Source organism: Lepidochelys kempii, chromosome 9 (genome assembly GCF_965140285.1).
Source record: "Lepidochelys kempii isolate rLepKem1 chromosome 9, rLepKem1.hap1, whole genome shotgun sequence".
Lineage (NCBI taxonomy): Eukaryota > Metazoa > Chordata > Testudines > Cheloniidae > Lepidochelys > Lepidochelys kempii.
The window spans coordinates 67,170,360-67,196,856 of NC_136388.1; the positions used below are offsets into that span (position 1 = coordinate 67,170,360).

Sequence of the window (26,497 nt, forward strand, 5' to 3'; positions counted from 1 at the left end):
AGGAGGGGAATGTGTGTGGTTACAAAAACTATGGATCTTTATTACACTGTTGGTGCATTTTAACTGGATTTTGCAATTACATTAAGCTGTACACATTCAAAGTGCACTTGTGACACATACAGTATTCCTATTTTTCAGTATTAGCATTGTCATACGTTTTATGCCTTGGGACCATCATAAGGGGATTATTTAATATAAGCAGAACGCTGTAATTCCCCTCCTCCCCCCAGTTTTTGACCGACTGTAACTACAGTAACCTAAAGAAGGGTCGCACCAGGAGAGTAACTGATGGATAAGGACCTAGGTAGATTTTCTCCCAGTAAATTATACATGGCAGTTTTCATTTCTTTCAATACAAATACTGTATTCTCCAGATCTTCTTTCAAGAAACAAAGCTTCAGACATTTTTATACATCTGAGACATAACGAGTTAAGATAAAATCTACAAGAACAAGAATAAGAAACTAGTGAAAACATAAATTTTTAAAAATATGCAGGTGTTTCCTGTTTATAGGAGAAATCCAGAGTGCCAGATGTAAAAGAATGTGATATAAATAGGCACAAAGATACCCATAAGATTCTAATTTCAGAAACTGTCTATATATGATCCTGAACCTAATTTAAAATATTTTCTGAACACAGTTCAAAGGCAATAATCTTCCTGGCGAATGTGCAATGAACTCCAAGAAGCTTCCATGCAAATCTCAGCTGGTGAAATTTGCCCCGAGGCTGGCTACTGTCCCTGCCTCAGCTCTGGTTGAATGAGCTTTAATTTGTGCCTCAAGCATGAGTCCAAAGGAATAACACATAGAAATGCAGGAAACAATTTATTTCAATATTGTTCCTTTGGAAATAGAGTCATTTCATCAGGTGGTGTCAAAAGAAAAAAAATTATAGCTCTTCTAAATGGAAAGAAACTTCCAAGGGAACAGATCCAGTTTATGTCATGTTTCAACTGAGATGAAAGCAGAAGACAGACATTGGCAGGGGGACCAATTCATTACTATGGCTCTCCATCAATACCTTTGGAAGGACTTATGCAATATTAAACTGCCTTTGAAGGGCTGAGAAACCAGTAACGCTTGTCGTTAATTGTGTAAAATAAAATTATGATCATAATCTACCCACAAATCTGCTTTATATATAGTGGCCTTGGTACTATCAGAGACATTTACCATGGAGCAATACAAAGTCAAATCCCTAAAAACAAACAGAAGTCCAAGCAATGATAATAAATTAAAGCTTGATTTAAAAGCGTGCCCACTTCTCACACATCTGAATGGTGGAGTCAAGAAATTCCACAAGAGAGAAAATGCATGTGCAGGACTTGGCAGTAGAAGAGGTCATCTGATCCTGATATTTTCCACAAATATAATCACAACTGAGTGTAGAGGTCAACCTTAACTACTCTCAATTAGAAGTCATTCCACATTTGTATACCAACATAATTAATGATGCTTTAAAGTTAAAATATTATTTAATCTGGAGCCAAAGGGGCTCTTTCAGGTCTGGTGTAAAGTGATGGGAGGCTTTAGTCCGAATGACATCCCTTCTTATCGAATTCTACAGAAACTGGAGTTAATTTCAGAGGCTTAGTGGGAAAACAGTTAATAATGAACCCACACCAATCCAACTTGAACAAGGTATGAACGAGCACCTTCATATTCAACACTAGTTTTAGCCTAGAAATGCTCTTATGGTAATATCTTTCTTATGACATTGGCATACATTAAGCTATTTCAAGGTAACTGAATATCATAACTGTAGCTTACTATGCTAGGAACAAGTTTGATCCATCAAAAGATCAGTAAACAAGAAATGACATGAAAAATTGCATCAAAATCATCTGTCCTTTCTGCCTAGAACTCCAAGCTTTGATCTTAAGATAAAAAGTTACACTGTGTTGCGACAGCAAGATTTTTTACTAAAACAATGGTGTATTATCTACTCTCAGATGACATTGAATCAAGTTATAGCAAGGAAGTTTATTGTATGTTCGAGAAAGGTACTTATTTTTCTGTTCCCTCAGTTATCCATTGGATAATTTCTATGTAAAAATGGTTGATAAGAATTGTTATTACTTATCATGCAAGAAAATAGTTAATCAGCACAACAGTTTTCAAGTAATGATGCTGATTTGAGATATTCTTAAAATAATTAAACCTATTGTTTCTGGCAACTTTTTATCTAGCTTTGTAAAGGGAAGTCACTTACCCTTCATAACTGGAATTCTCTGAGATGTGTTCCACATCCAGGTGCATGTGCCCTGTGCACTTTAGCCAGCAAGTGTCCATTGGTCACACCAACTCCCTGATAACCTTAAGCACCTCCCACCTCAGGGGTATAAAGGAGGCAGGGCAACCAAGCAATCCTCAGTTCCTGCACCTCTACCAAATCAGAATATTAGACTTGATAGTAGTGAAGAAAAGAGGTCAGGTTGTGGAACACATCTGGAAGAACTCCAGTTACTAAATGGAAGCAACTTTCCTCTTTTCTTCAAGTACTTGTTCACATGTTCCACTTCTTGTGACTCCCAAGCACCATCTAATAGACAGAGGAGATTCCACGAGTCTAAACGAAGATTGCTAAGCAGCCCTCCAAAACTGGGCAGCTGAAAAAGATGCCTGAACTAAAGAGTAATGGCTAGTCGAACTACATGTATTATTCCAAGTAGAAGTCCTACATATATCAGCTACAGGCATTCCCCTAAGGGCTCGTCTATACTTACCAGGGGATCGCCGCATGACAATCGATACATCGGTGGTCAATTTAGCGTGTCTAGTGAAGATGTGCTAAATCGACCACAGATCGCTCTCCTATCAACTCCTGTACTGCACCGGATCAAGAAGAGTAAGGGGAGTCGACGGACGAGCATCTGCTGTTGACTTCACGTAGTCTGGACCCCTCTGTAAGTAGGTCTAAGCTACATTGACTTGAGTTACACTATTCATGTAACTCAAATTGCATAGCTTAGATAGACTTTTCCCTCTAATGTAGACAAGGCCTAAGAGAGGCTGAAAATGTGGCCTGTGCTCTGCAAGAATGTGACCTAACATGACCTGGGAGTTCTAAATTGGCCCCCTCATAATGTAGCTTCATGTAATGTGACACTCAATTAGAGATCCTCCAAGTTGAAACTGCCTAACTCAACAACAGAAATAAATAGCCTAGGGGACTGCTTGAATGGCTTTGTTCTAGACAAATGAAGCAACAGAGATCAGAGGACATGCAGAGTATGTGCAGCAGCCTTTCCCTTAGCTGAATCAGTCTCTGGAGGGAAACATGGATAAGTGAATGGACTGATTTAAATTAAAATCTGAGATTATTTTAGGAAGATGTTTAGGACGTGAGTGGAGTGTGAATTTATCCTTGTGAAAAATCATGTACAGGGGTTCCTTCATCAGAGCTTGCAATTCACAGACCCTGCTTACCGATGTAATTGCAATGATGAACGCCATCTTCATCCATAGAGCATAAATGAAAACAAATATAAAAGAAGCTAAGTGAGCTAACAAGCGGGCAGTGAAGGCCAAAGACAATGCCCTCAACAATTCATATGTCGAGCTTTTAAATGACCCACAGCTGGCTGGCAAAAAGATCTACAGCATTGCCGAAAGGTAATGCCATTTGTAAATGATGATGGGAGAGACTGCTCGTAACACCTGAACAAGTGAAGGAGAGGTGGAAACAATACTTTCAGAATGCCTAAAACGAGCTTTCCAGAGCTGTCAACAAGTGAGCTTAGTCCTGATGTAATGGAGGAGAAGAGAAATGCAGTTTAGGAAATAAAAAATGGTCAGGCAGTGGGACTGGATGAAGTGATGGCAGATCTGGTGAAAGTTTTGGATGAAAGAGGCATAAAATGGATAAGCCAATCGGTTAAAGCCATGTGGCAAGACAAGAAAATTCCTGAAAACTGGTGCAAGTCTCTCCTGGTTCCCATACATAAGAATAACTACTGAGGAATAAAACTGTTTTAACATGGTGTAAAGATACTGGAAGATATTCTGGACCCTAGGCTTAGGAGAATGGTGGAACCCCTCCGTGAACAAAAGCAGTTCAGCTTTAGGAAACAATGAGTAACTACAGATGCCATGTCTAATCCGGTAAAGATACCAACAAGATAGCTTCTGGGCTTTCATAGGCCTAAAAAAGAAATATGATCAAGTGGACAGAAGGATCGTCGCATCAGTGCCGAGGAAGTGTGGCATACCTGAGAATCTAAAAACTATGGTGACTGCCTCTATATATCACCCAAAACAGAGATCTGAACACACTTTGGAATGACAAGTCTCTGAACTGAAAGTCAGACCACACCAGAGGTGTGCTGTTTATTATATTGACAGACTATGTCAGCAGGCAGCTACCAGTGGGAAAAGGCAAGAAGATGCTATATGCAGACAAAATAGCAATAAGGGCATCCTCAAAAGGAAAAGGTTAACCAGTGGTATGACCAGCTAAACTGATCTGGGATGAAAATGAGCACGACTAAGACTGAGGTCACGTGGGCACAGAGATTAGTGGAGTAAGACTAAATCATTCTAAACAGTTCAAGTTCCTTGACTGCTGGGTCATGGCAAATGGCAAGACTGAACATGAAATACAATCCAGTTAGGGGAGCGCTGGAAAACCATGCAACATCATCTCAGGAGCAGTGTATGACAAGCATACGCCACTGAGACAAAAAGCCCAACCGTGTAAAACAACGGTGTACCCGACAATGCTGTATCATGCAGAAGCATGGGCAATAAAGCGACTGCAGGTTCAATACAGAGATGCTTGAAATGTCTTCACACCATGAGGAGTTACATGAAGAGACAGATTTCAAAATTAAAAATGGAAGTCAAAATCCATGAGGTGCCTAACAAAATCCAGGAAGCACCACATGCAGAGGATGAACAAGGCAACCTGGTGAAGCTAGCACAGCAGGAGAGGGTGGTAGGAAAGATGTCCAAGCAGAACAGAGGAAGAGATGGATAGACTGCATCAAAGAAAGAGGTAAGCAAGTGGATCTTAGGGCTGCCTCTGATAGATGGCAGATGCTTGAAAGATGACCCAACTGCAGTTGATGGGATAAGGGAAAGAAGAAGAAGGTGACCATCTTCATAACAATGGAGTAACAAGCATGAAGCTAATAATGCAAATGGAGGTCCAATCAGACTGGTAGGTATAACATTAAGATCCCAAGGTTTGGGGGGTGGAAAGAGGCTGTCTATCAGAGAAAAACTCTCAGAAGACCTTTAACAAACTTTCACTGAAGGGTGAGAAAAAACTCTATGGTATTGAATTGGTGGATGTGCAAAAATAGTCAAATGAACATGTAATAACCTTAAAAAGATGTGGTTTGTTGCTAAGCTTATCTATCAAGATACTAAAGGATATGAAAGATTCAAGTCTCTTATGGGGAAAGGTGATGTTGGTAAGCCAAGGATGACATGCTTCCATTTTTTCAAAATCACTTGTCCTCGCAGACTGCTTTCTGCTCTGTATCAACATTCTTGCTACAAAGGGGAGGTCCTTCCAGCATAGTTTGAACCTCTACTGGCAACCCACAAAACTGGAGTTATGTTGCACACTGCATAGTAATTGTGGCTGCCATCAAGCCTGAGCATTCAGCAGCATCAGTGGGGGCTTGTAGGGAGATTTAGCCATTAATTGACCCTGTACAAAGATTTAAATTCCTTTGAGTAACATTGCTCCACATAAGAATATTGTAACATATTAGAAGGGCCTGATAGTTCACTCTGTGAAGTTGAAGGATAGCTGATGAACAACCCTTCTAAAAAGTCCAATATTTTTAGCTCCGATTCCTTTTGAGTACTTCTGAAGGACTGATGTTTTGACTTCTCTTGTGCTGCATCACAACTAAACACCCTGGAACAGAATTCATACAGAAATATCTGAGTCTGTCAAAGGAACTTAAGTCTTCTCTAAATAAGTAATTTACAGAACCATAATAAAATATACAAATGGGAAAAAGTGGAGATTGCTAGCTTGGTCTGTTTCACAGACATAAGTGACTGAAAGGAACTAAGAGCCAGCTGGTCATCAGGCCCTCTTAATACTCATGAGGGAGGAGGGGCTCGAGGTCATCAAGGAAGCAGGTATGGTCAACTGACACTATTGGCTAAAGCATTCTGATCCCAAGTGCATATGGTGCATGCATACCAGAAGTGTTACATGTGTAAAAAAGCATTTAAAGTTTCAAATCTCTGAAAACAATAGAACTTTGGATTGAGGTTAACTGAGCAAAACACAGAAAGAGCAAAAGGTAGATGATGATCTATTGCCAGCTAAGTTAACAATTTAGACTCATTAACATAACCTGCAAACTAGCCTTAACTGATTACTCCTTTGAGATTTACTTGGAATATGGCTCATGAGTGAAGAGTGAGGCAATGGCAACCAACAAATCAAGGGGTTGAAAGAGATTGGAATATCTGACTAAAACAAGAATTCTCCTCTAAAGTTTGCGGACGATACCAAGCTGGGAGGGGTTGCAAGTGCTTTGGAGGATAGGATTAAAATTCAAAAGGATCTGAACCAACTGGAGAAATGGTCTGAAGTAAATAGGATGAAATTCAATAAGGACAAATGCAAAGTACTCCACTTAGGAAGGAACAATCAGTTGCGCGCACACACAAAATGGGAAATGACTGCCTAGGAAGGAGTACTGCGGAAAGGGATCTGGGAGATCGTAGTGGATCTCAAACTAAATATGAGTAAACGGTGTAATGCTGTTGCAAAAAAAGCAAACATCCTTCTGGGATGTATTAGCAGGAGTATTGTAATCAAGACACAAGAAGTAATTCTTCTGCTCTACTCCCCGCTGATTAGCCCTCAACTGGAGTATTGTGTCCAGCTCTGGGTGCCACATTTCAGGAAAGATGTGGAAAAATTGGAGAAAGTCCAGAGAAGAGCAACAAAAATTATTAAAGGTCTAGAAAACATGACCTATGAGGGAAGATTGAAAAAAATGGGTTTGTTTAGGCTGGAAAAGAGAAGACTGAGAGGGGACATGATAACAGTTTTCAAGTACATAAAACCTTGCTACAAGGAGAAGGGAGAAAAATTGTTGTTCTTAACCTCTGAGAATAGGACAAGAAGCACTGGGATTAAATTGCAGCAAGGGCGATTTCAGTTGGACATTAGGAAAAACTTCCTGTCAGGGTGGTTAAGCACTGGAATAAATTGCCTAGGGAGTTGTAGAATCTCCATCATTGGGGATTTTTAAGAGCAGGTTGGACAAACACCTGTCAGGGATGGTCTAGATAATACTTAGTCCTGCCTTGAGTGCAAGGGACTGAACTCAATCACCTCTTGAGGTCCCTTCCAGTTCTATTATTCTATGAAATTTTAGTGCCTGCAAGTCCACTTAGTCCTACTTCAGCCAATCGCTCAGAGAAACAAGTTTGGTTAAATTTGCAGGAGATAATGGTATCTGTTCCTTGTTCACAATATCACCTGAAAGTGAGAACAGGCATTCACATGGCACTTTTGTAACCGGCACCGCAAGATATTTACATGCCAGATGCGCGAAAGACTCGTATGTCGCTTCATGCTTTAACCACCGTTCCAGGGGACGTGTCCATGCTGATGATGGATTCTGCTGGATACCAATCCAAAGCAGAGCAGACTGACACATGCTCATTTTCATCATCTGAGTCAGATGCCACCAGCAAATTGATTTTCTTTTTTGGTGGTTCAGATTCTGTAGTTTCCATATCTGAGTGTTGCTCTTCTAAAGTCTTCTGAAACACCTCGTCCCTCTCAGATTTTCAGATTCTTAAACCATGGGTCAAGTGCTGAAGCTATTTTTAGAAATCTCACATTGGTACCTTCTTTGCATTTTGTCAAATCTGCTGTGAAAGTATTCTTAAAAAGAACGTGTGCTGGGTCCTCATCCAAGACTGCTATGACATGAAATATACAGCAGAACGCAGGTAAAACAGAACAGGAGACATGCAATTCTCCTCCAAGGAGGTCAGTCACAAATGTAATTAACATATTTTTTTTAAATGAGCATCAGCGGCATGGAAGCATATCCTCTGGAATGATGGCCAAAGAATGAAGGGGCATACGAATGTTTAGCTTATCTGACAGGTAAATACCTTGCAACGCAGGCTACAGAAGTGCCATGTTCTCACTTTTGGGTGACATTGTAAACAAGAAGCAGACAGCATTATCTCCTGAAAATTTTAGGAGCATTAGAGCCATAGAAAGGAAACAAGTCTATATTCCATTCCATTCAAAGTGGCAAGACCTGAAAGGGACAAGCTCAGTGCTTAAACTGATGTTTCTCAACAAGCCTATACACACACACAACTTTTTCTGTAGAATTTCAGAAACTGAGTAGCTATTTTGTGCCACTTCCAATACACATCTGTCCCAAGCAGTTTGATGCTACTCTTGACCCAATGGAAGAAATCTGCCTCCAGAGCGTTCTGAACTTTCGACTGGTTTCGTGATTAACATAGATGGAGCAGTCATAGATCTCTGGTCAAATTCTCCTTATGGTCACCAGAACTATTAAATCTTCTTGTAGGGCACTGGTCCTCACGGCTGCTATAATTGCTTGCCACAGAGGCCTGAAAAGACTGCTTCCTTCTATAAAGGTGTTTGTATAAAATAATACATGATTCTAAGGCCAGAAGGAATACATATTCTAGTCTGAACTCCTGTATACCACAGGCCACTAAATTTCTCTCAGGACAACAGGCCATTTAATTTCACCCAGTGTTATTCTCTCCAACTGCCTGCTTGAAGAGAGATTGCTAGCTTGCCAGATGAAGACTGACTCCACTCCAGCTACTTGTTCCCCAAATGAATCTTCACCCAACATTTTGGTAGTTGTCAATTGCTGCTTGTCCTGGAACTCAGCCACACATGGGATTTGGAAACAGTGTTGCAAGACACAGCTTCGACAGAACTCACACAGCATAAAGGAAACTGTCTGCGACAAAAGGCTTCTGACAGAAAAGTTTTGTGCAGTGTGGTTCCTACCTTGACCCATTTAAGCTTATGCTGGCCACTAAGGTCATGGTGTACAATCATCCACTCCATGATGGCTGTGGTGAAATATATAGAGATTACATTGCCCACAGTGCTTCGGAAGAGTAATTTCTTTTCAAGGTCAAACAGCCTTCCTCAAAGTCTTTTGGTTGATATTTCTCCTTGCTGTGAATAACAGTGTTTGAATAGAGCAGACACTTCTGAACCACTTTCAGCCAACAGACTAGATCTCACTTGGTGGCATGCAAGAACATCTGGGCTTGTTTACTTAGCTTCTTTGTTTCACATAAATCTTCCAATCTCATCTCACCACATCTGAGATTTTGGACTCCTGCCTTCAGCTGGAGGGGAATAACCATCAAACACACACAAAACCACTGAAAACTTGAATGGCTGGACCACGACCTGTTAAACTTATCACTATCCCTTCTCACTTTGTAGCAAGCTAGCGGAGGGAAACTAGACACATTATATACAAAACCTGGAATGTCACCATCAAAGGACTATTTACTAACTTCTCTAAAGAAAACAATATTCCAGCTGGTTCTCACAAAAAACAACACTTGATGTGGACAATCTCCTGTGCCACTTTGTGTCCCTCCTACACTTCCTACTCAAACTGTATCACCACATATGTAGAATCCAAGACTTGGCATTTACCAACTTTGGTAGTCAATGACATGGTGCAGCTGATGCACTTACAAGATGCTAGTGGATGTTACAACAAGGAATTCCATCATTTATCTTCAACAGGATCAGAGAACTGCAACACGCAGATACTACAGTACTCTTATGTTCTTCCCGACTCTACGAGAAATCTTGGAGAAGCAGAGATACCCCACAAGCTCCATGACTAGAAACATACCAATGACACCAAGCTATCTCTTTCAGCAAATGGCATCAAATCTGCATGAGATGAGCCACCAAAAAAGCATCTAGCCCTAATGAACTCAAAGAAGATTCAAGTAATGCTGGTAGGACAGGAGTTGGCCAAGGTTGGCCATCAAAGGCATTTACTCTTATTAAAAGTAGTATGAAGTCCCAGGGTCTCAAAGAACTCATCACTACCAACATAGTAACTAAGCTCAGGGACATAACCTTCATTTTGTCAGAAGCTATTCCCTTCCATCTCAAAGGCTCAGCCACCATGATTTGTGTATTTCTCACCTGCGGAGGAAACTATGCAAAATCGTTATATGGGGCTGATACAGTTTTAAAATTCGTTGGGAAACTGTCAAAACTCAAAAAAATAAAAACATGAATATTTAAGCCTCTTCACAGTATGGCTAGAAAAAGCAAAATGTCCCTCAAACTTCTTCAGTGGAGCAGCTTAAAGAACAAAAAAACAGAGTACATTTAATATTTAACTAGAAAAACTCCTTCAGTTATCCACCTGAACAAAAAAAGATTAAAAATTAGAAGTATAAAAATGAGATAATATCTTGAACTTGAGTGTGATAACAGAAGCTGCAGATCAAAATTCTCGATTAAACCGAGAGTGAAAAGTGAACAGTGGTCCCAAACCTCAAAACTTTTAAATCTACATGCTGTTACTGGTGCTCAGAGTAATGAAGGTACTTGATTAGCACTGTGGCAAGAGGATCAGTAATGTAGCTACATCGAGTCCTGCTGACAGTATTAGAAGCAGCAGGATACTGCACTTATACCCACTAACACTGCACAGGCTCCACTTCCGAAAGTAAAAGCAACAGAAATCCGATGCATGACAGACCTAACATCCACATTGCTGGGCTCATTCCTACCCCAAAGAGTAGAACTTTTGTTTGCCCCTCCTCTTTTTTTTTTTTTTTAAGGTAGCCATTATTTCTGGACTGGCAGCTGTAAGGGTCAAACCCTAATTCAGCATTCCAAGGCCACATGTATCCAAATGAAGGTACTTATGATTGTATTCAGCATTAACCAGATATATCCTGGCTGTCAGTTTCTGGAACACCATATAGAATGAAATTCTTCTTATGTGGTGGAGGGCACCTGATGCATTCTCTCCCATTTTCTGATACAGTAAAGTAGTACTGTGCGCCTTCGTAATGCAACACCTGAGCCAGCTGAAGCACACCAAGAGATTAAAGTTCATGAAGTACAATAATAAAAAAAGAGGATTTTAGATAAAGGTATCTCATCTTCACACTGTATTCCATTACTTATAGAAAACAGTGCAGCAAGAAAGCAGACATGTATGCTATGATGCCCTACTGTTAATAGTTAATAATAGCATCTTCATACTCGGATTATTTGCATTGTAATATCTGTCCTCTCCAAGAAAGAGTGTTTAAATGGCTCACTGATTTTGTTATCTGATTTTTTAAAAAATTAATAAAATTGGAGAGGGGTCAAGACAAGCAGGAGAGCTGGGATTTTACAGAATTGTAGAAATAATTTTAAATGGAAAGCAGATCTATTACTATCTGCTCTCAAAGTGATATATATTGAAGTTCATTTGACAAATGGTGCATAATGAAAACTAAGTCCGTTAGGACTGTCACAGTAACTGACCAATTCATTTCTGATTGTGTTATGCTGATATGCAAAAGCAAGAAAGATTCCTAAAGCAACTCTTAACTGCTTTTCTTTTTTTTGCATAATCTCTTGTGTTCAGAATAAAATTATTAAAAACTACTAAAATATTACCAGCTCCTAAATACAAGTAAAGAATACCTAAAATATTAGGCAGGAAGTAGAATGAAAATGGATTCGACAGGCGGGTCATTATTGGTGATGTGATTTCTCACTCACTTTTTCCTTTATCTGACATTTAAATGAAACATTAAAATTCAACCAGGCTGCCTCAGACAGGTTTACTTTTGTTTTATAACATTGTCTTGAGGTTAATAATAATTATTTTAATTTCTGTAGTGAACATGTGGAAACAACTTACTGGCAATATTTTCTTCAGTCCACAGCGTAGGAATTCATTTCTCAAGTGTATCCTAAAATCAAGATCTTCTGGAGAAGTGACAAGGGCATTTATAAACTGCATGCAGGCCACCTGTAATTAGAAATATTAACTTACTAAAAATCTCTCTCTCAGCACACACACAGTTTACATACAAGCAAATAAATCCTTTCTGCCTTTAAATATTTTAAAAACTTACTAATGCAATATAGTGGCATATAGCAAAGAACAAAGACGTTTCTCATCATATTGTTCAGCAACAGTCTGGAACCCATAACAGTTAAAATCCATTATCATCTAATAATTTTACAATGGCTGAAATAATTTTCTTTATAAGTGTAACAAATGTACAAGGACGGCCGTTTGAACAGCACTGAATCATTGAAAGGTTCATCTGATTTTAAGCTTAATGCTTTCACGAATCTTTGAGGAAAAGTTTACAGTTTTTGGTTTTTATTTTTTTGTTTGCACGTCTGTATGATTTTTAATTAATTCCTTGATAAATATAATGAGATTTTCCCCAGTGAATACCTATTGTTTTTGAAAGAAGTTCTCTCTGTGATGTATTTAGGGAACACTTCAACAAGATTTCAGTTTATACGAGAGGTTCATATATAATTACAGTGCATAATATGAATTATATTATCTGCTAAAATTTAGAACAAATTTGTCATTTACTATAATGACACTTTTATAAATAAGTTTAATGAAATTTTACACAAAGACAACATAGATTCATAGATATTTAGGTCAGAAGGGACCATTATGATCATCTAGTCTGACCTCCTGCACAATGCAGGCCACAGAATTTCACCCACCACTCCTAAAAAAGACCTCACACCTATATCTGTGCTATTGAAGTCCTCAAATTGTAGTTTGAAGACCTCAAGGAGCAGAGAATCCTCCAGCAAGTGACCCGTGCCCCATGCTACAGAGGAAGGCGAAAAACCTCCAGGGCCTTCCAATCTGCCCTGGAGGAAAATTCCTTCCCGACCCCAAATATGGCGATCAGCTAAACCCTGAGCATATGGGCAAGATTCATCAGCCAGATACTACAGAAAATTCTTTCCCGGGTAACTTGGATCTTACCCCATCTAAAAACCCATCACAGGCCATTGGGCCTATTTACCATGAATATTTAATTACCAAAACCATGTTATCCCATCATACCATCTCCTCCATAAACTTATCGAGTTTAATCTTAAAGCAAGATAGATCTTTTGCCCCCACTACTTCCCTCGGAAGGCTATTCCAAAACTTCACTCCTCTGATGGTTAATAACCCTCCACCTTTTCTCCTGATCTACATGCAGTATCCATAATGTAGCCAAATATACCAACATTTTGTTCACTGGGTATGGTGTTTTATTTCGTTTGCTTTTAACTAAATACGATAGCCATTTTTACGTCTATAAATGAAATTCAGAAAAGCAAAAAATTCATCCCATTAAAAACAAGTGTGATGGTCCTATTGCACCACTTTAGGCTACCCCTAAACATGTTCTTCATATATAGATAATTCACTGATGTTTATAAGCAGATTCATTATGTTTCATTCGTATTATAATGGTTAAACAACTACGCTCAACAGGTACATGCAACAGCAAATATTGGTCCATATGCTTACATTAAGACCTATGGGGACTATATAGAATTATATTGCTAATGAAGGGTCCAAGTTTTGTTTTTGATAATGTCGTCCATGCTGGAGGACCTGCTTCATCTTCCCAGTATTTTTGTGATAACTGGAGATTAGAAGATAATCAACAAAAAGATAATTGCCAGGTGTCTCTTGCATTACTCCTGCATAGCATTTTGGAAAATGCCTGAAGTCTCAGGCTACTTACTTATAGTTTAATTGAAGAGCTGTGCATTTTAATTGATTTATTTTTTAAAAAGGCAGACAATAATGTAATGCCAAAAGTACTAATACACATTAAGTCTGCAAGGGGACTCCTGGGAAATTCCAGGTTTGGTGAAAGATGTTAACTGCAAGTAAAAGCAGAACCAACATAAAAATCAACAGTAGCCAGGGAAAAAAATAAGCAACAGATTAAAAATACCCTTTTCAATTTTAATTACCATTTAGTTTTAATCAAACACCTTAAGGAATGTGCTAAATTTATGCTGAAAAGGACAAAAAAGGTTGGAGCAATGCAACCTTCTCTACAGCTGTAGAAAGTTGGTAGAGGCTCTGGATACTGTACAAGCTCATAACTACATCATCATTGTGTTTGCTTGAATGATCCTTGTTATGTTACAACTATGACATGACTGAACAAGCCAAAGTACATGTCCAATCGGAAATTAATAGAGAGAAAAGGTGCCATCTGCTATGATTGTTTCTGCCAGAAGAAATTCTGGCTTAATGGCTTGTGTTAGTACATTACAAGTAAAGAACATTTTTGTCAGAAACAAGTTAATGAGTCTTGCAGTTGTACCTTTGCTAAAGTGTATATATTTGGATCAAGGAGACAATAAAAATGGGAAAAAACCTATAAAATGAACTTCTTTGTAACATCTGTATGATTGACTGTAGTACAAAGAATAATAATATTCTATGATAGAAGATATTCATTTGATAGACAATGCATAAATGCATTACAGAATATTCAAGTAATGAAACTAGGTGAGTTTCTCCAGCTGGCAAAATAAAAATTATTATTAATAATAAAACACTTACCTGGGGATATTGTGAGAGGTTAACCATTGAAAGAATAAGCGTAGAGAAGAAGTATTGATTTAACAGTTTTCATTTAGGTGGTTTTATGTTCTCAGATATGGCCAATAAATGACAAACTGCTATCTAAACTGAATTATCTTACCTATAGTCTACCACGAAACAATCACAAAGGTAGAGATCATATACATACATATTTAGTTATCATGAAAGCGAAAGCAAAAGACAGCTGCAAGACTTTTCTGCCTGTTTTACAATTTAGCCTGCTTAATGGTAAAAGATGGATGTAAAAACACCAATCTGAATGCACCTGAGTCAAATGAAGATTTTTGTGTTTCCCAAACTTAAAAAAAAAAAAAAAAAAAAATCAATATGTAACTTCCTTCCCTCCCCACCCCACAGATTCTACTTTGGCACATGGGTTTTCAACCCATGGCCATTTTTCCCCCCAAGTAAGATTTAAGTTAAATTAACTACATTTGAGTTGAAGAAAGGAAAAACAAAACAAAACATTTAATTCATAGTACTTTGCATCCACTTTGTCTTTATAAAAATAGCTTTTTAGAGTCATACTTTTTTTAATTTTTTTTAATTCTGAGTTATAAAACACTGCCCCTGGGTGTCCAGGTGCATCAAGAGGGGAAAGACGCTACAAGGTGGCACACAAACAGTGGTGTATACAATGTGGACAGCAAGGTGGCATCTTGCCATGGCACAAAGTGCTTTTGGCACAGAAATCCACCTATCCCAATGGGGTGAAAACCAAAACCTAATGAGGCATGAGTAGCTGATGAGAATGGATGCTGACTAAGCAGCAAGTTCTAGCCAGAAACAGTTAGAGTGAGCATGTTGCTCTTGGTAACAGTAGTAAAAAGTGCAATGCAGCATGGACTGGACTGACGTGGGGCATCCTGCCTAATGGTGGCAGTATCTCCCAGACACCAGATAAACCTTGTAGCATATCTGGACACTTGCCACTGCATACACTATGTTCATGTTTGGCAGTAATGGCAGGAACATAGCCTTAAGTACTGTGACAAAGTTCCTGCTCTACCTTGGTGGGTCTTGCGCTTATTGGCGGATTTGCTCGCCTTGGAGCTTCACGGTAGCCCTCAGTTTGGCCGCTTTTCTGAACCCACAGTCCAAGTCGACTGCTCTTGTAAAGTTCTTGTTAAGTGAGCGATCCAGATACCCATTCCAAGGATTTTCTTTTAGTTAAGGCTAAAAAGTCACAACACACGCTAAATTCTTCAAACCAGTATGAGCACAACCCCGGCCTGTTCTCTGCAACAGTGGCTGCACTGAAATCACTTCATGTCTTTCATATATCTTATTTTCTTCTTAGGCATTTGCTCTGAAATCCCAATCCAGCACTTTAGACAAAATTGCTAAGCTATGAACCAGCTGTTTTTATATTTCCATGCCCTGTATTTCAAAGACTTAAAAAAATTCCCAAACCAGTATTGCATGTCTTGGGTCAAAGAGCAAGTCTGCATATAAAGTAGCAATTAGCTATATTAGCAATGGCTATCAACACTGAGCAGATGAACTCGACATGGAGTTGGATGGTGGAAGAATATGGTAGAAAATATCCTGTAGAAAACCATCCTGCAAGTCTATGGGATCAGGAGTTGATGAAATGCTTTCAGCTTCTACATATATTTAATCCTAAAACCCATCTTACGGTACTGTATAATACTTATCACAGTATCTAAAGCAGTAGTTGTGACAGACATGAATCTGCCATGTAATAATTTAGAAATACTGATCTATAGTTTTCTCAATACTGCATGTGACCTGGTCAGTGAGATAACCACCATACATTAGGATACTTGGGCTTCGCTGCACGAACTTATTTGTCTAGCTTAACACGGGTCTGTTGGGGAAATCAACAGGAAAGCAACACATGACTAAATAAGCAGCCTCCCAAAGAAACATTTTGGCAATAAAAGGAAAATGGGGTAAGCTATTAGTTTCAAGGATCCTACATCCTGTCTTCAATGAAGGTACAAGATTTGTTTTGCCAATGCTGAGAGCTAACTGTGCAAGGCCTGGTCTAAGAATTGGAGAATTATACCATTCCACCATAAGAGAGGAGTACTCAAGACCTAACTGGCAGTACAAATGTATACACAAGAAGAGGTCAGAAGTGCACTTTGCCTAGAAATTGTGACAGAGGGCTAAAAGGTTTCAGAGTAGCAGCCGTATTAGTCTTTATCGGCAAACAGAAAAGGAGTACTTGTGACACCTTAGAGACGAACAAAATTATTTGTATTTTCTATGGATAAAGAAAGCGAGAAGTGTGATTAATAGAATGTCAAACATGTAATGAAAAATGGAAATAGACTTTTCGCATACGGCAGGTATGTAATTCACTAACTTCTAAAATTTAGTTGTTACTTGAGGGTCGTTCAGGAAACCAGCTGGTCCTTGAAAAACAGAGTACACCATAATTTTTAATAGAAAGCTCTCTCCTAATGGATTTAAACTACTGTGTCCAGCAAGTAAGCATGAACACAACTAAAGCAGCAAAGGAATGGCCAGGGAATACATGGTCTATTATGGATCTACCACCGCCCCTCCAATTATGACTAAGACTACGCTTTAGTCATGGGTATTTTTAGTAAAAGTCATGGACAGATCACAGGCAGTAAACAAAAATTCACGGCCCATGACCTGTCTATGACTTGTACTATCTACCCCTAACTAAAACTTGGACCAGGGGGCCATGAGTGCTCTGGGGTTGTGGTCCAGGGTCACCACGGATGCTGCGGGGTAGGCAGACAGTGGCGGGTGCCCTGGGACCCTTGCTGGTACTTGGAGGAGGGGTCCGGGAAGCAGCCTGGGACCCCCACTGGTGCTGGGAAGGGGGCGGGGGGGGCTGGCAGGCTCACCTACCGAGCTCTGCATGTTCCTGCAGTTCCTAGGGGGAGGCAAGGCCAAAGGGGTTCCAAGCACTTGCTCCCGCCACGAGCTAATCATCTAACATTTCTTTTTAAGTTATTTTATTTTTAAACAACATGCAAACAAAAAATTGTTTTCAGCATATCTGTTGGTAGATAGGAAATACACCATGCCAAAATCCAAAACCAGCCAGTAATACTAGGGTCAACATTCCCCAGAATTTTCCAAGACTGCCTTTATTACTAAGAATGTTAATTAAGCAGTGTCGAACACAACCAATTAATTATTGTATGTCTGCAAAGCTCTTCAAATATTTCTACTGAATTTGAAGTCTTCTTGATTTTGTATTCATAGATTCTAACTGCTGGAAAATAATTTCCACTGAGTTTATCTACCTAATTACCCCGACAATAAATTTTTCTTTTTTTGAAATATATAAAGGCACAAATTTACATAGCAAAACAATTAAAAGATGCTAAAACAGTTGAGCTGATTTGATTTTGTTACCATTTTTTTATTATACTTAGACATCTGACAATTAGATCATGTTCAAGATACAGCAAACCCACCTGCAACTGCAAAGCTTCATGGTTTTCCAATCCTTCCACAACTGGAGAAAAACGTTCTCTGTTATTTCTCTCAGCTGCAGTCGTTATAGCTCCTAAAAGTTTGTCCAGACTGAGAGAGAGAGAGAGAGAGAGAGAGGAATTCATACGCAGTTTACCATAGAGCTTATCTACTTTCAGTCTTCCCCTTCCAATATCGATCTGATCACTTGCAAACCACACAAGAATGTAATAAACTGTACGTTAGATATTCCACATCGGGTGTTAAAATAAAAGCTTCAAATAACTTCAGAATGCCTAGGCTACTTCAAAATGAAAATTCAATCACAATATCTGGGAAATCTGTTAAGAGTTTTGTTTTGTTTTTTAATAGTCTTCTTGATTAAAAGTCAATCGTACAAGGTCAGAGAAAAACTTAATATTTTGCATCGTTTGCCACTTAAGTAGTAGTGTCACCTTTGACTGGACACCAGCAACAACACTGGATATGTACATATGTTGCTTGTTTTTTAGCTGTTCATGATGACTCATCTAAACCGAAATACGTTATTTATGAGACTCAGGCTCTTCCCATATAATTATTTGATAAGGGACCTTATCAAAGGCATTTTAAAAATTAAGAGCAAATTATTGGGTCCATTTGGTGACCTTTATCTACTCTCATTAATTTTTGCAAGTATTCTAACAGGTTAAAAACATATAATTTACTGCCATACAAACCATAATGGTTTGACCCATATGTACGCAGGAGCTCTTCTACTCTATTCATACATTGCCTGTCTATTTCTCTGGAACTGAGAACTGGCTCACTAGCCAATAACTCAGTGTCTCTATCATGGCAATTTTAAGTTTTGCAGCACATAGGGACTTTCCATGGTTTTCACTCACACATGAAATGCTGTATATTGCAATACAAGCAAACTATTCAACAGCTCAAACATGTCATGATCCGGATAAACTCAAGTGTCGATTATAAAGAACCATGGACTGAAAATCTCTTTTACCCAAAAGTCATTTTGACTCCCTTAGTAAATGGGGTCAGTGTCAATATTTCAGTATGAAGGATATAATTCCAGTATATAAACTATTCCAACATACTTCTCAAAATATTGATTCTGTCCATTTAAGTACGTAATGCATTTCTTTTCACCTCAACTAAAAACAGTATAACAGAAGAAGAAAAGTATCAGGGGGTAGCCGTGATAGTCTGTATCCACAAAAACAAGGAGTCCAATGGCACCTTAAAGACTAAGATTTATTTGGGCATAAGCTTTCGTGAGTAAAAAACCACTTCTTCAAATGCATGGAGTGAACATTACAGATGCAGGCATTATATACTGACACATGCAGAGAAGGGAGTTACCTCACAAGTGGAGAACCAGTGTTGACAGAGCCAATTCGATCAGGGTGGATGTAGTCCACCCCCAATAACAGATGAGGAGGTGTCAATTCGAGAAGCAAAGCTGCTTTTGTAATGAGCCAGCCACTCCCAGACCCTATTCAAGCCCAAATTAATGTTGTTAAATTTGCAAATGAATTTCAGTTCTGCAGTTTCTCTTTGAAGTCTGTTTCCAAAGTTTTTTTGTTCAAGTATAGCTACTTGTAAATCTGTTATAGAATGTCCAAGAAGATTGAAGTGTTCTCCTACTGGCTTTTTGTATGTTACCGTTCCTGATGTCCTATTTGTGTCCATTTATTCTTTTACATAGGGACTGTCCGGTTTGGACAATGAACATGGCAGAGGGGCATTGCTGGCACATGATGGCATATATAACATTAGAAGACATGAAGGTGAATGAGCCCCTGATGGTGTGGCTGATGTAGTTGGGTCCTCTGATGGAGGTAGAGTAGATATGGGGACAGAGTAGGCAATGAGGCTTGCTACAGGGATTGGTTCCTGGGTTAGTGTTTCTGTGGTGTTGTGTGTAGTTGCTGGTTACTGAAGACACTTTTCAGAGAAATTACTTAACACCGGCCATGAGTTTATCCCACTTTATACTACTCCAGAAGAAAGTAGAGAGTAACAAAATAACCTACAACATGTAAAACTAATCTGAACATTTGCTATCACCTTCTCATGCCAAAATAACGCAGGAATAGATGAAAGGGAATAACTCAAGTTAGTTATTTTCTCAAAGCCCTACATACAATAAGTATCTCAAACATATTACTTACATATTTTCCTCTCCAACAATACAAATAGCAGAAAGTATTTTTACTGTTTCCGTCATCATGTTTGGTTGCTTTGGATCAATTGCTCTTGCTAGTAAAAAAAGGCTTCTTTCATCTCCTAGAATCCTTTGCAACCCGTACTTTAAAAAGAAAGAGACAACAATGAGTTCTTCATGAAAAGATTATTCCTCCCCCTCAGACTCATAAAGCCTGGGTATCCAAGATGGGGCATAAAAACTATTTTTTTCAAGTATTTTCACTTAAATGGGAAACTTGCTTCAGCACACTATCAGCTTTATTGCTTGTGGACCAAAATCATCTTTTAAACTATAATCTTCTTCCTGAAAAAGACAAATCTTACTAATTCAGATATGCTGAAGTATAATAGGTATCTCAACAAAGAGGTTCCATCACTTTTTTCCCCCCCACCTACATCCAATGACTGAATCTTTCATCAATACATTCAGCTACGTAACATCAATAAAGCTAATTAACAACAATAAATTGCTACATTTAGCATGAAAGTATAAGGTGAACACCAGTAATGGAATACTTTGCAGTCTGTTATGAAAGATTAAAAGTCACAAATCATCTAATAATGCAACTTTCAAAAAACAGCTCACACAAGTAAAACTCTTCATGGACATGAATCTTTGAAACAAACTTTGGTTAGATTCCACTTTAACTGGTTAACATCTGGGAACATAATTCCAGTCTATTCCCTTAAAAGTAGTACCTATTTTTAAGTTTGGAAATAGCAACTACTAGAAACTTCAATTACACACATACATTAGCACATATTAAGAGAAAATAGGTATAATTTATGTCTGTGATTGAAGACAATATTTGAGTGTAGTCCAACTTCATCTGCATGTACAAACAAGCTGTATCGAAAATTAACAGCTTAAATCATTCTGTTTACCAGAACGTAAAATCTCAAAACAGGTTTAAAAAAAACATGTTCTTCCTCAAGATGCAGAGCATCCAGAACTTGTTTTGTGGTCAATGGGGTCTGCAAGTTCAGCTCCTCTGAAAACCTAAACCTGTGTTTATCTTGCTAATCACAGAACTAGGTGATTAAATGTGGACATCCATGTCTGAATATAATGGTTGAATGACTATATCATCTGTCTTATGAATATTAAATATTTCTCTACTCTCTCATATAGTTCTGGCCTTCTATTTCTACAGTTTAAAGAATATCACGAAGTTCACTACAATCTGCTCGCCAAATGTAGCATTGACATTTCTTACAGAAAAAAATATAATGTTCATTGTCACTCCCAAATTCATGGTGTATTTTTTAATATATTAAAATTAAACATTTTAGTCCAAGAAAAAAGCTGATCCCATAAATTACGTATTTTGATTTCTACTACTCCATACCAACAGAGCACCCATCCAAGACTCTAGGTAGCCTTCATAATATCTTAAAAACAAACCAACTCTGCCCATTACCCCAAGATCACAGTATCTTAGAAATAATGGAATCATTAATTTTAACTCCCTGTAAATAATCCCTACCATAGTTCTTCCTCCCCCTTCACCCACCTCTTAACAGGCAAGAGAAAAGAGAAGAGTCTTGAGGCACCATGTTCCTGTTAAACTCCACGTATTAGGAAGAAAAAATTGGGGGAGAACTTTTTTATTATTATTTCCATTCTACAGAAGCATTATGAATATTTCCCTAACAAGCAAATTAAATTTGGTCCATAGCACACCATGGTATTTGCAAATTTATGCTTCTACCTCCACTGGTGCATTCAATAGAATTCAACATAATTGTGACTGAAACATCATTTTAACTCACTGAAGATACATGAACTGGACACTCAAGTCTGTACTGCACCCTTATCCCCGATTCACTAATGCAGGACTTAAATATCTATCACTCTGAATTTCTCACTTTTGACAAAGAAGCATGACTAAAATAAAAAGTGAAAATATCACTAATAGATGCAATAATGTTAAACTTAATTATTCCGCTTAGCTCTTTATCAAACAGGCAGGCATGATCAAAAGCACCTAAAACTAAACAAAAATATTTCTTACCTTATTATTCATAAATGCTTTGAGGCACTGAATAAGCTTATGTTGATTCTTCTTGTCAATACTTTCTTGCCTTGAAAGAAAAACCAACAGATTTAACTAAGGTCAAAATCTTAATAGCAGTTTCCATCTCCCATCCCAATGTTTTGGGTTCTTACTGTTTCTTGTCCAGAAGCCTTTCCAGTACATCCAACAAAAGCCCAAGACCTTCATGTCCAAAATTGTTGACCCAGCTGTGGGAAGAGTAAAATGTACATGTTAATTTATTCATTTTTTATTTCATTTGACCAAATGTGTAACTATTCTCCGATATGATTTGTCCCGTGTTCCCAATATATTTTATAAATGACCAAGACATTAAAACAGATTTGAACTAATGTATTGATATCGAACCCCTGAATTTGGGTCACTGACTCTGGCTAGCTTTGAGCATGACTAATAAAATTTCTCCACTTATAGAATACAAATCTAGTGCTGACATTTGGGAAATTGCTTCACATATTTAACAGCACAACAAACTAGGGAAATGTGGTTTAGATTAAATTAGTATAAGGTGGGTGCAGCAACAGGTTGAGTTATCAGTGGTTCACTGTCAAACTTGGACAATGTATCTACTTGGGTCCCCAGGGATCTGTCTTGGGTCTCGTACTATATGATATTTTCATTATTCTCCATTCCATTATCCAACTCATTATGCTTATAAAATTTTCAGATGATGTCAAACTCGGAGGGGCTTCTAGCACTTTGGAAAACAGGATTAGAATTCAAAATGACCTTGACAAATTAGAGAATTGGTCAAAAATTAATAAAGTGAAATTCAAGAAAGATAAGAACAAAAATACTGCTGTTAGGAAGGAAAAGACATGCATAACTACAAAATGGAGAATAACTAGTACGGTGTAGTACTGTAATGCTGAAAATGGATCTGGGGATTATTGTAGTTCACAAGCTGAGTAAAAGCCAACAATGTAAATGCAAAAAAAAGTCTAATATTTTGGGGTGTAAAGAAATTTTGTATGTAAAGAAATGAGGTAATTGCCCCACTCTACTTGGCACCAGTGAGGCCTCAACTGGAGCACTGTGTCCCCCTGTGGGAGTTACACTTTAGGAAAGATGGGGACAAACTGAAGGGCAGTTCAGAGGAGAGCCACAAAAATGATACAACGTTTAAAAACCTGACTTAAAAGGAAAGATTAAAAATCCTGAGCATGTTTTATCTTGAGAGAAGACGACTGAGTGGGGACCTGTTAAGTGTTGTAATAAAAGATGCTGATCGATTGTTCTCCAGGCCCACCAATGGTAGGACCACAAGTGATCAGTTTAATGTGCAACAAAAGATACGTAGGATAGCTACTAGGGAAAAAAACTTTCTACCCATAAGGACAGTTAAGTACTGGAACAGGTTACCAAAGATGGTTGTAGACTCTCCTCATTGGAGGGGATTAAGGGAAGGTCCTGCTTCAGTGCAGGGGACTGGACTAGATGACCCCTCATGATCGCTTGTTCCAATCCTCTAAATCATTCTAAATCACCATGACAGCAACTGCACCGGTTTGTGCTTCCTATCTCAGGCTATTTCTACACTACGCAGCTTTTAGCAATAGGGATGTGTCACTACAGCTGTGTCGCTAAAAGGTGCACAGTGTAGCCACTGTTTGTCAGCTCTCCTGCCAACAAAACACTTCCACCCTCAATGAGCGACGTTAGTGTTGTTAGCAGGAGGGCGCTCCTGCGGACAAAGAGCTGCCCATTGGCAAAAATTGTGTCTTTGGGGGGTGGGAGGTGTTTTTAACGTGGCTGAAAGACAAAAGTTTTGTCGTTCAGTTGCCAGTGTAGACATAGCCTCCGTCTTGTCACTGAGGACAGAGTTTCCACAAGGGCTCGGCACCTACAATAGGCATCGGATTTTCCAAAGAGCTCAGCTCCCATTTAGACACCAAATTAAGTGACCAGATTTAAAAAATAGTACACATTGGGTGCTGAACTCTTACAAAAATTTGGCCATAAATCTTACAAAAGCAAACTACACCTCTACCCCGATATAATGCAACCCGATATAACGCAGGTTCGCATACAATGTGGTAAAGCTCTGACACGCTGCTCTAAGCAGCGTGTTAAGGGGGCCGGGCCGGGGGACTGGATAAGGGGCAGAGGGTCTCAGGGGCAGTCGGGGCTCCCAACTCACCAGGGTCTGGGAGGGAGGAGCTGTGGGGGGGCACTTTTGGGGGCCCCGCAGTCCCAGAGTGGCCAGGGGGATTAGCGGGGGACCGGGAGCAGCCTGCTCTGCTTCCCTCACCCCGGTCACAGCCATGTCACTTGGGGGAAGGGATTCCCACCACACTCACAGGCAGCAGCGGAAGCGGAGCAGCCCGGCCCCAGCCCACTCCACTCCGCCAGCTCCCAGCTGCAGCACTCCGCTTCCCACCGCAGGTGAATGCGGGACCTTTCCCCAACCTCCCACGCCCCACAGAGACACAGCTGGGGCCAGGGCAAGGAAACCAGGGGGGAGGGGCCGCATCGCTCTGCTTCCTGCCGCTGGTGAGTGCAGAGGACGTCCTTTCCTCAAGCCTCCCCGCACTCACCAGCAGCGGGAAGCGGAGCAGTCTGGCCCCAGCCCACTCCACTCCACCAGCTCCCAGCCGTAGCGCTCCGCTTCCCACCGCCGGTGAGTACAGGGAGACGTCCTTTCCCCAGCCTCCCCACACTCACCAGCAGCGGGAAGAGGAGCGCCACAGCTGGGAGGTGGCAGAGTGAAGCAGGCTGGGGCCACATTGCTCTGCTTCCCGCCGCTGCCAGTGAGTGCCTGTCAGGGGGCGGGAGGGTGGATAGGGTTCAGAGTGTTGGATCATATTAAAGAAGTTCTGTATTAAAATCACAAATGAGTTTGATTCCCCAGAGTTTAAATTCCAGGGTATTACTAATTAAGAGGTCTCTTGGTTTTTGGTACTGTTTCTCTCCCTCTGTGTGTGAAACTTGCAAGCTGCTAATTGTGTTAGTACATTCTAAGACAGAGTCTGTTCTCAAAGCAATTCTTTGTAACAACAACTACTCACACAGAGAGACACTCAAAGCAATACTCTAACAACAGAAACAGCACCCAGAGACTCCCCGCCCTTTTGTTGTATTCATTTCGCTTTGTTAACAATTGTGATTAAAATAGAGATAGAGGATGTATGTGGATGGATGTTTGGTGTGGATAATAACTGAATGATCAGGGAGGTGCCAACCTAAGAATCCAGTGTCCATCGGCTGAAGAAGGCGTCAAGTGGAAATAACCAGAGGACCCCCGGAGGGCAGACTGGAATCCACCCAACAGCCTCAAGAATGAGAGAACCAAAGAACAAGATAACATCTGGCAGCATGGAGGAATGTGATGTCAGTAATGTGACATAGCTGATTGATTCAGCAACAGCATGATGAAGCAATTCCCATAGACTGGCATAGGAAGAAATTCCTATAAAAATGGACTGTGGAAAGTGAGAACTTTGGGGTCTGGTTCTGCAAACCAACTTCCAGGAGCATCAGATGTGCATCTGACAAGGCCCTGCTCCCTCCTCATGTCCAGGCCACCTGGCCAGCCGCTTGGCATGACCAACTCTAAGGCTGATAACTATGGTAACAACCTTGCAGAACCTGGGTGTGTGTGTATGAATGAATGTATGAATTAATATAAGATTGAATGGAACGTTATAGCTATAACTAACTGCTTACCATGATTCTGTGTTCACAATAAATGTGGTATTTTACCTTTTCCCCTTTAATAAGATCCTGCTGGTTTTTATTTTGTTGGTATAACAGGAGCAGTCAGGGGACAGGGAGCAAGGGAGTGGCGTCCTGGGGGCGATTAGGGATGGGAGTCTCTGGTGGGGGGGTCAGGGAACAAGAAACGGGGGGGCCAATGCAAGTTCGATATAACGCCGTCTCACCTATAACATGGTGAGATTTTTTTTTTTTTTTTTTTGTCTCCCAAGGACCGCATTATATTGGGGGTAGAGGTGTATATGCTCAATACTTTTGAAAATCTATCCCTAAATGACACATCAGACATGGCCAAGAATGCAGCGTAGGCAAAGACCCTTCCTTTAAGAGCTTTTTCTCTCTCTCTTTTTTTTTTTTATATAAAACAAACACCACCAGGAAAAACCGAGTTCTCATTTTACCAGTTTAAACGCAAACTTTTCAAGTTCTGTAACTCCTTAGA

The 26,497-nt window shown here is 39.5% G+C and overlaps 1 protein-coding gene across 8 annotated transcripts in view; it reads right to left on the reverse strand.

The window, feature by feature from the left end:
* DIAPH2 (diaphanous related formin 2) overlaps positions 1-26,497 on the reverse strand; it is an 807,504-nt gene that overhangs the window by 632,006 nt on the left and 149,001 nt on the right. For all 8 annotated transcript variants that reach the window (XR_012160923.2, XM_073360856.2, XM_073360854.1 and 5 more), the window contains 5 exons: positions 22,455-22,529; positions 22,300-22,369; positions 20,251-20,387; positions 18,079-18,187; positions 11,909-12,019 (listed from right to left, as the gene is read on the reverse strand). Coding sequence is in view for 7 of the 8 variants with exons in the window: in XM_073360856.2 (XP_073216957.1) it covers positions 11,909-12,019; positions 18,079-18,187; positions 20,251-20,387; positions 22,300-22,369; positions 22,455-22,529 (502 nt within the window). In the remaining variant the exon portion in view is untranslated. The remainder of the gene's footprint in view (positions 1-11,908; positions 12,020-18,078; positions 18,188-20,250; positions 20,388-22,299; positions 22,370-22,454; positions 22,530-26,497) is intronic.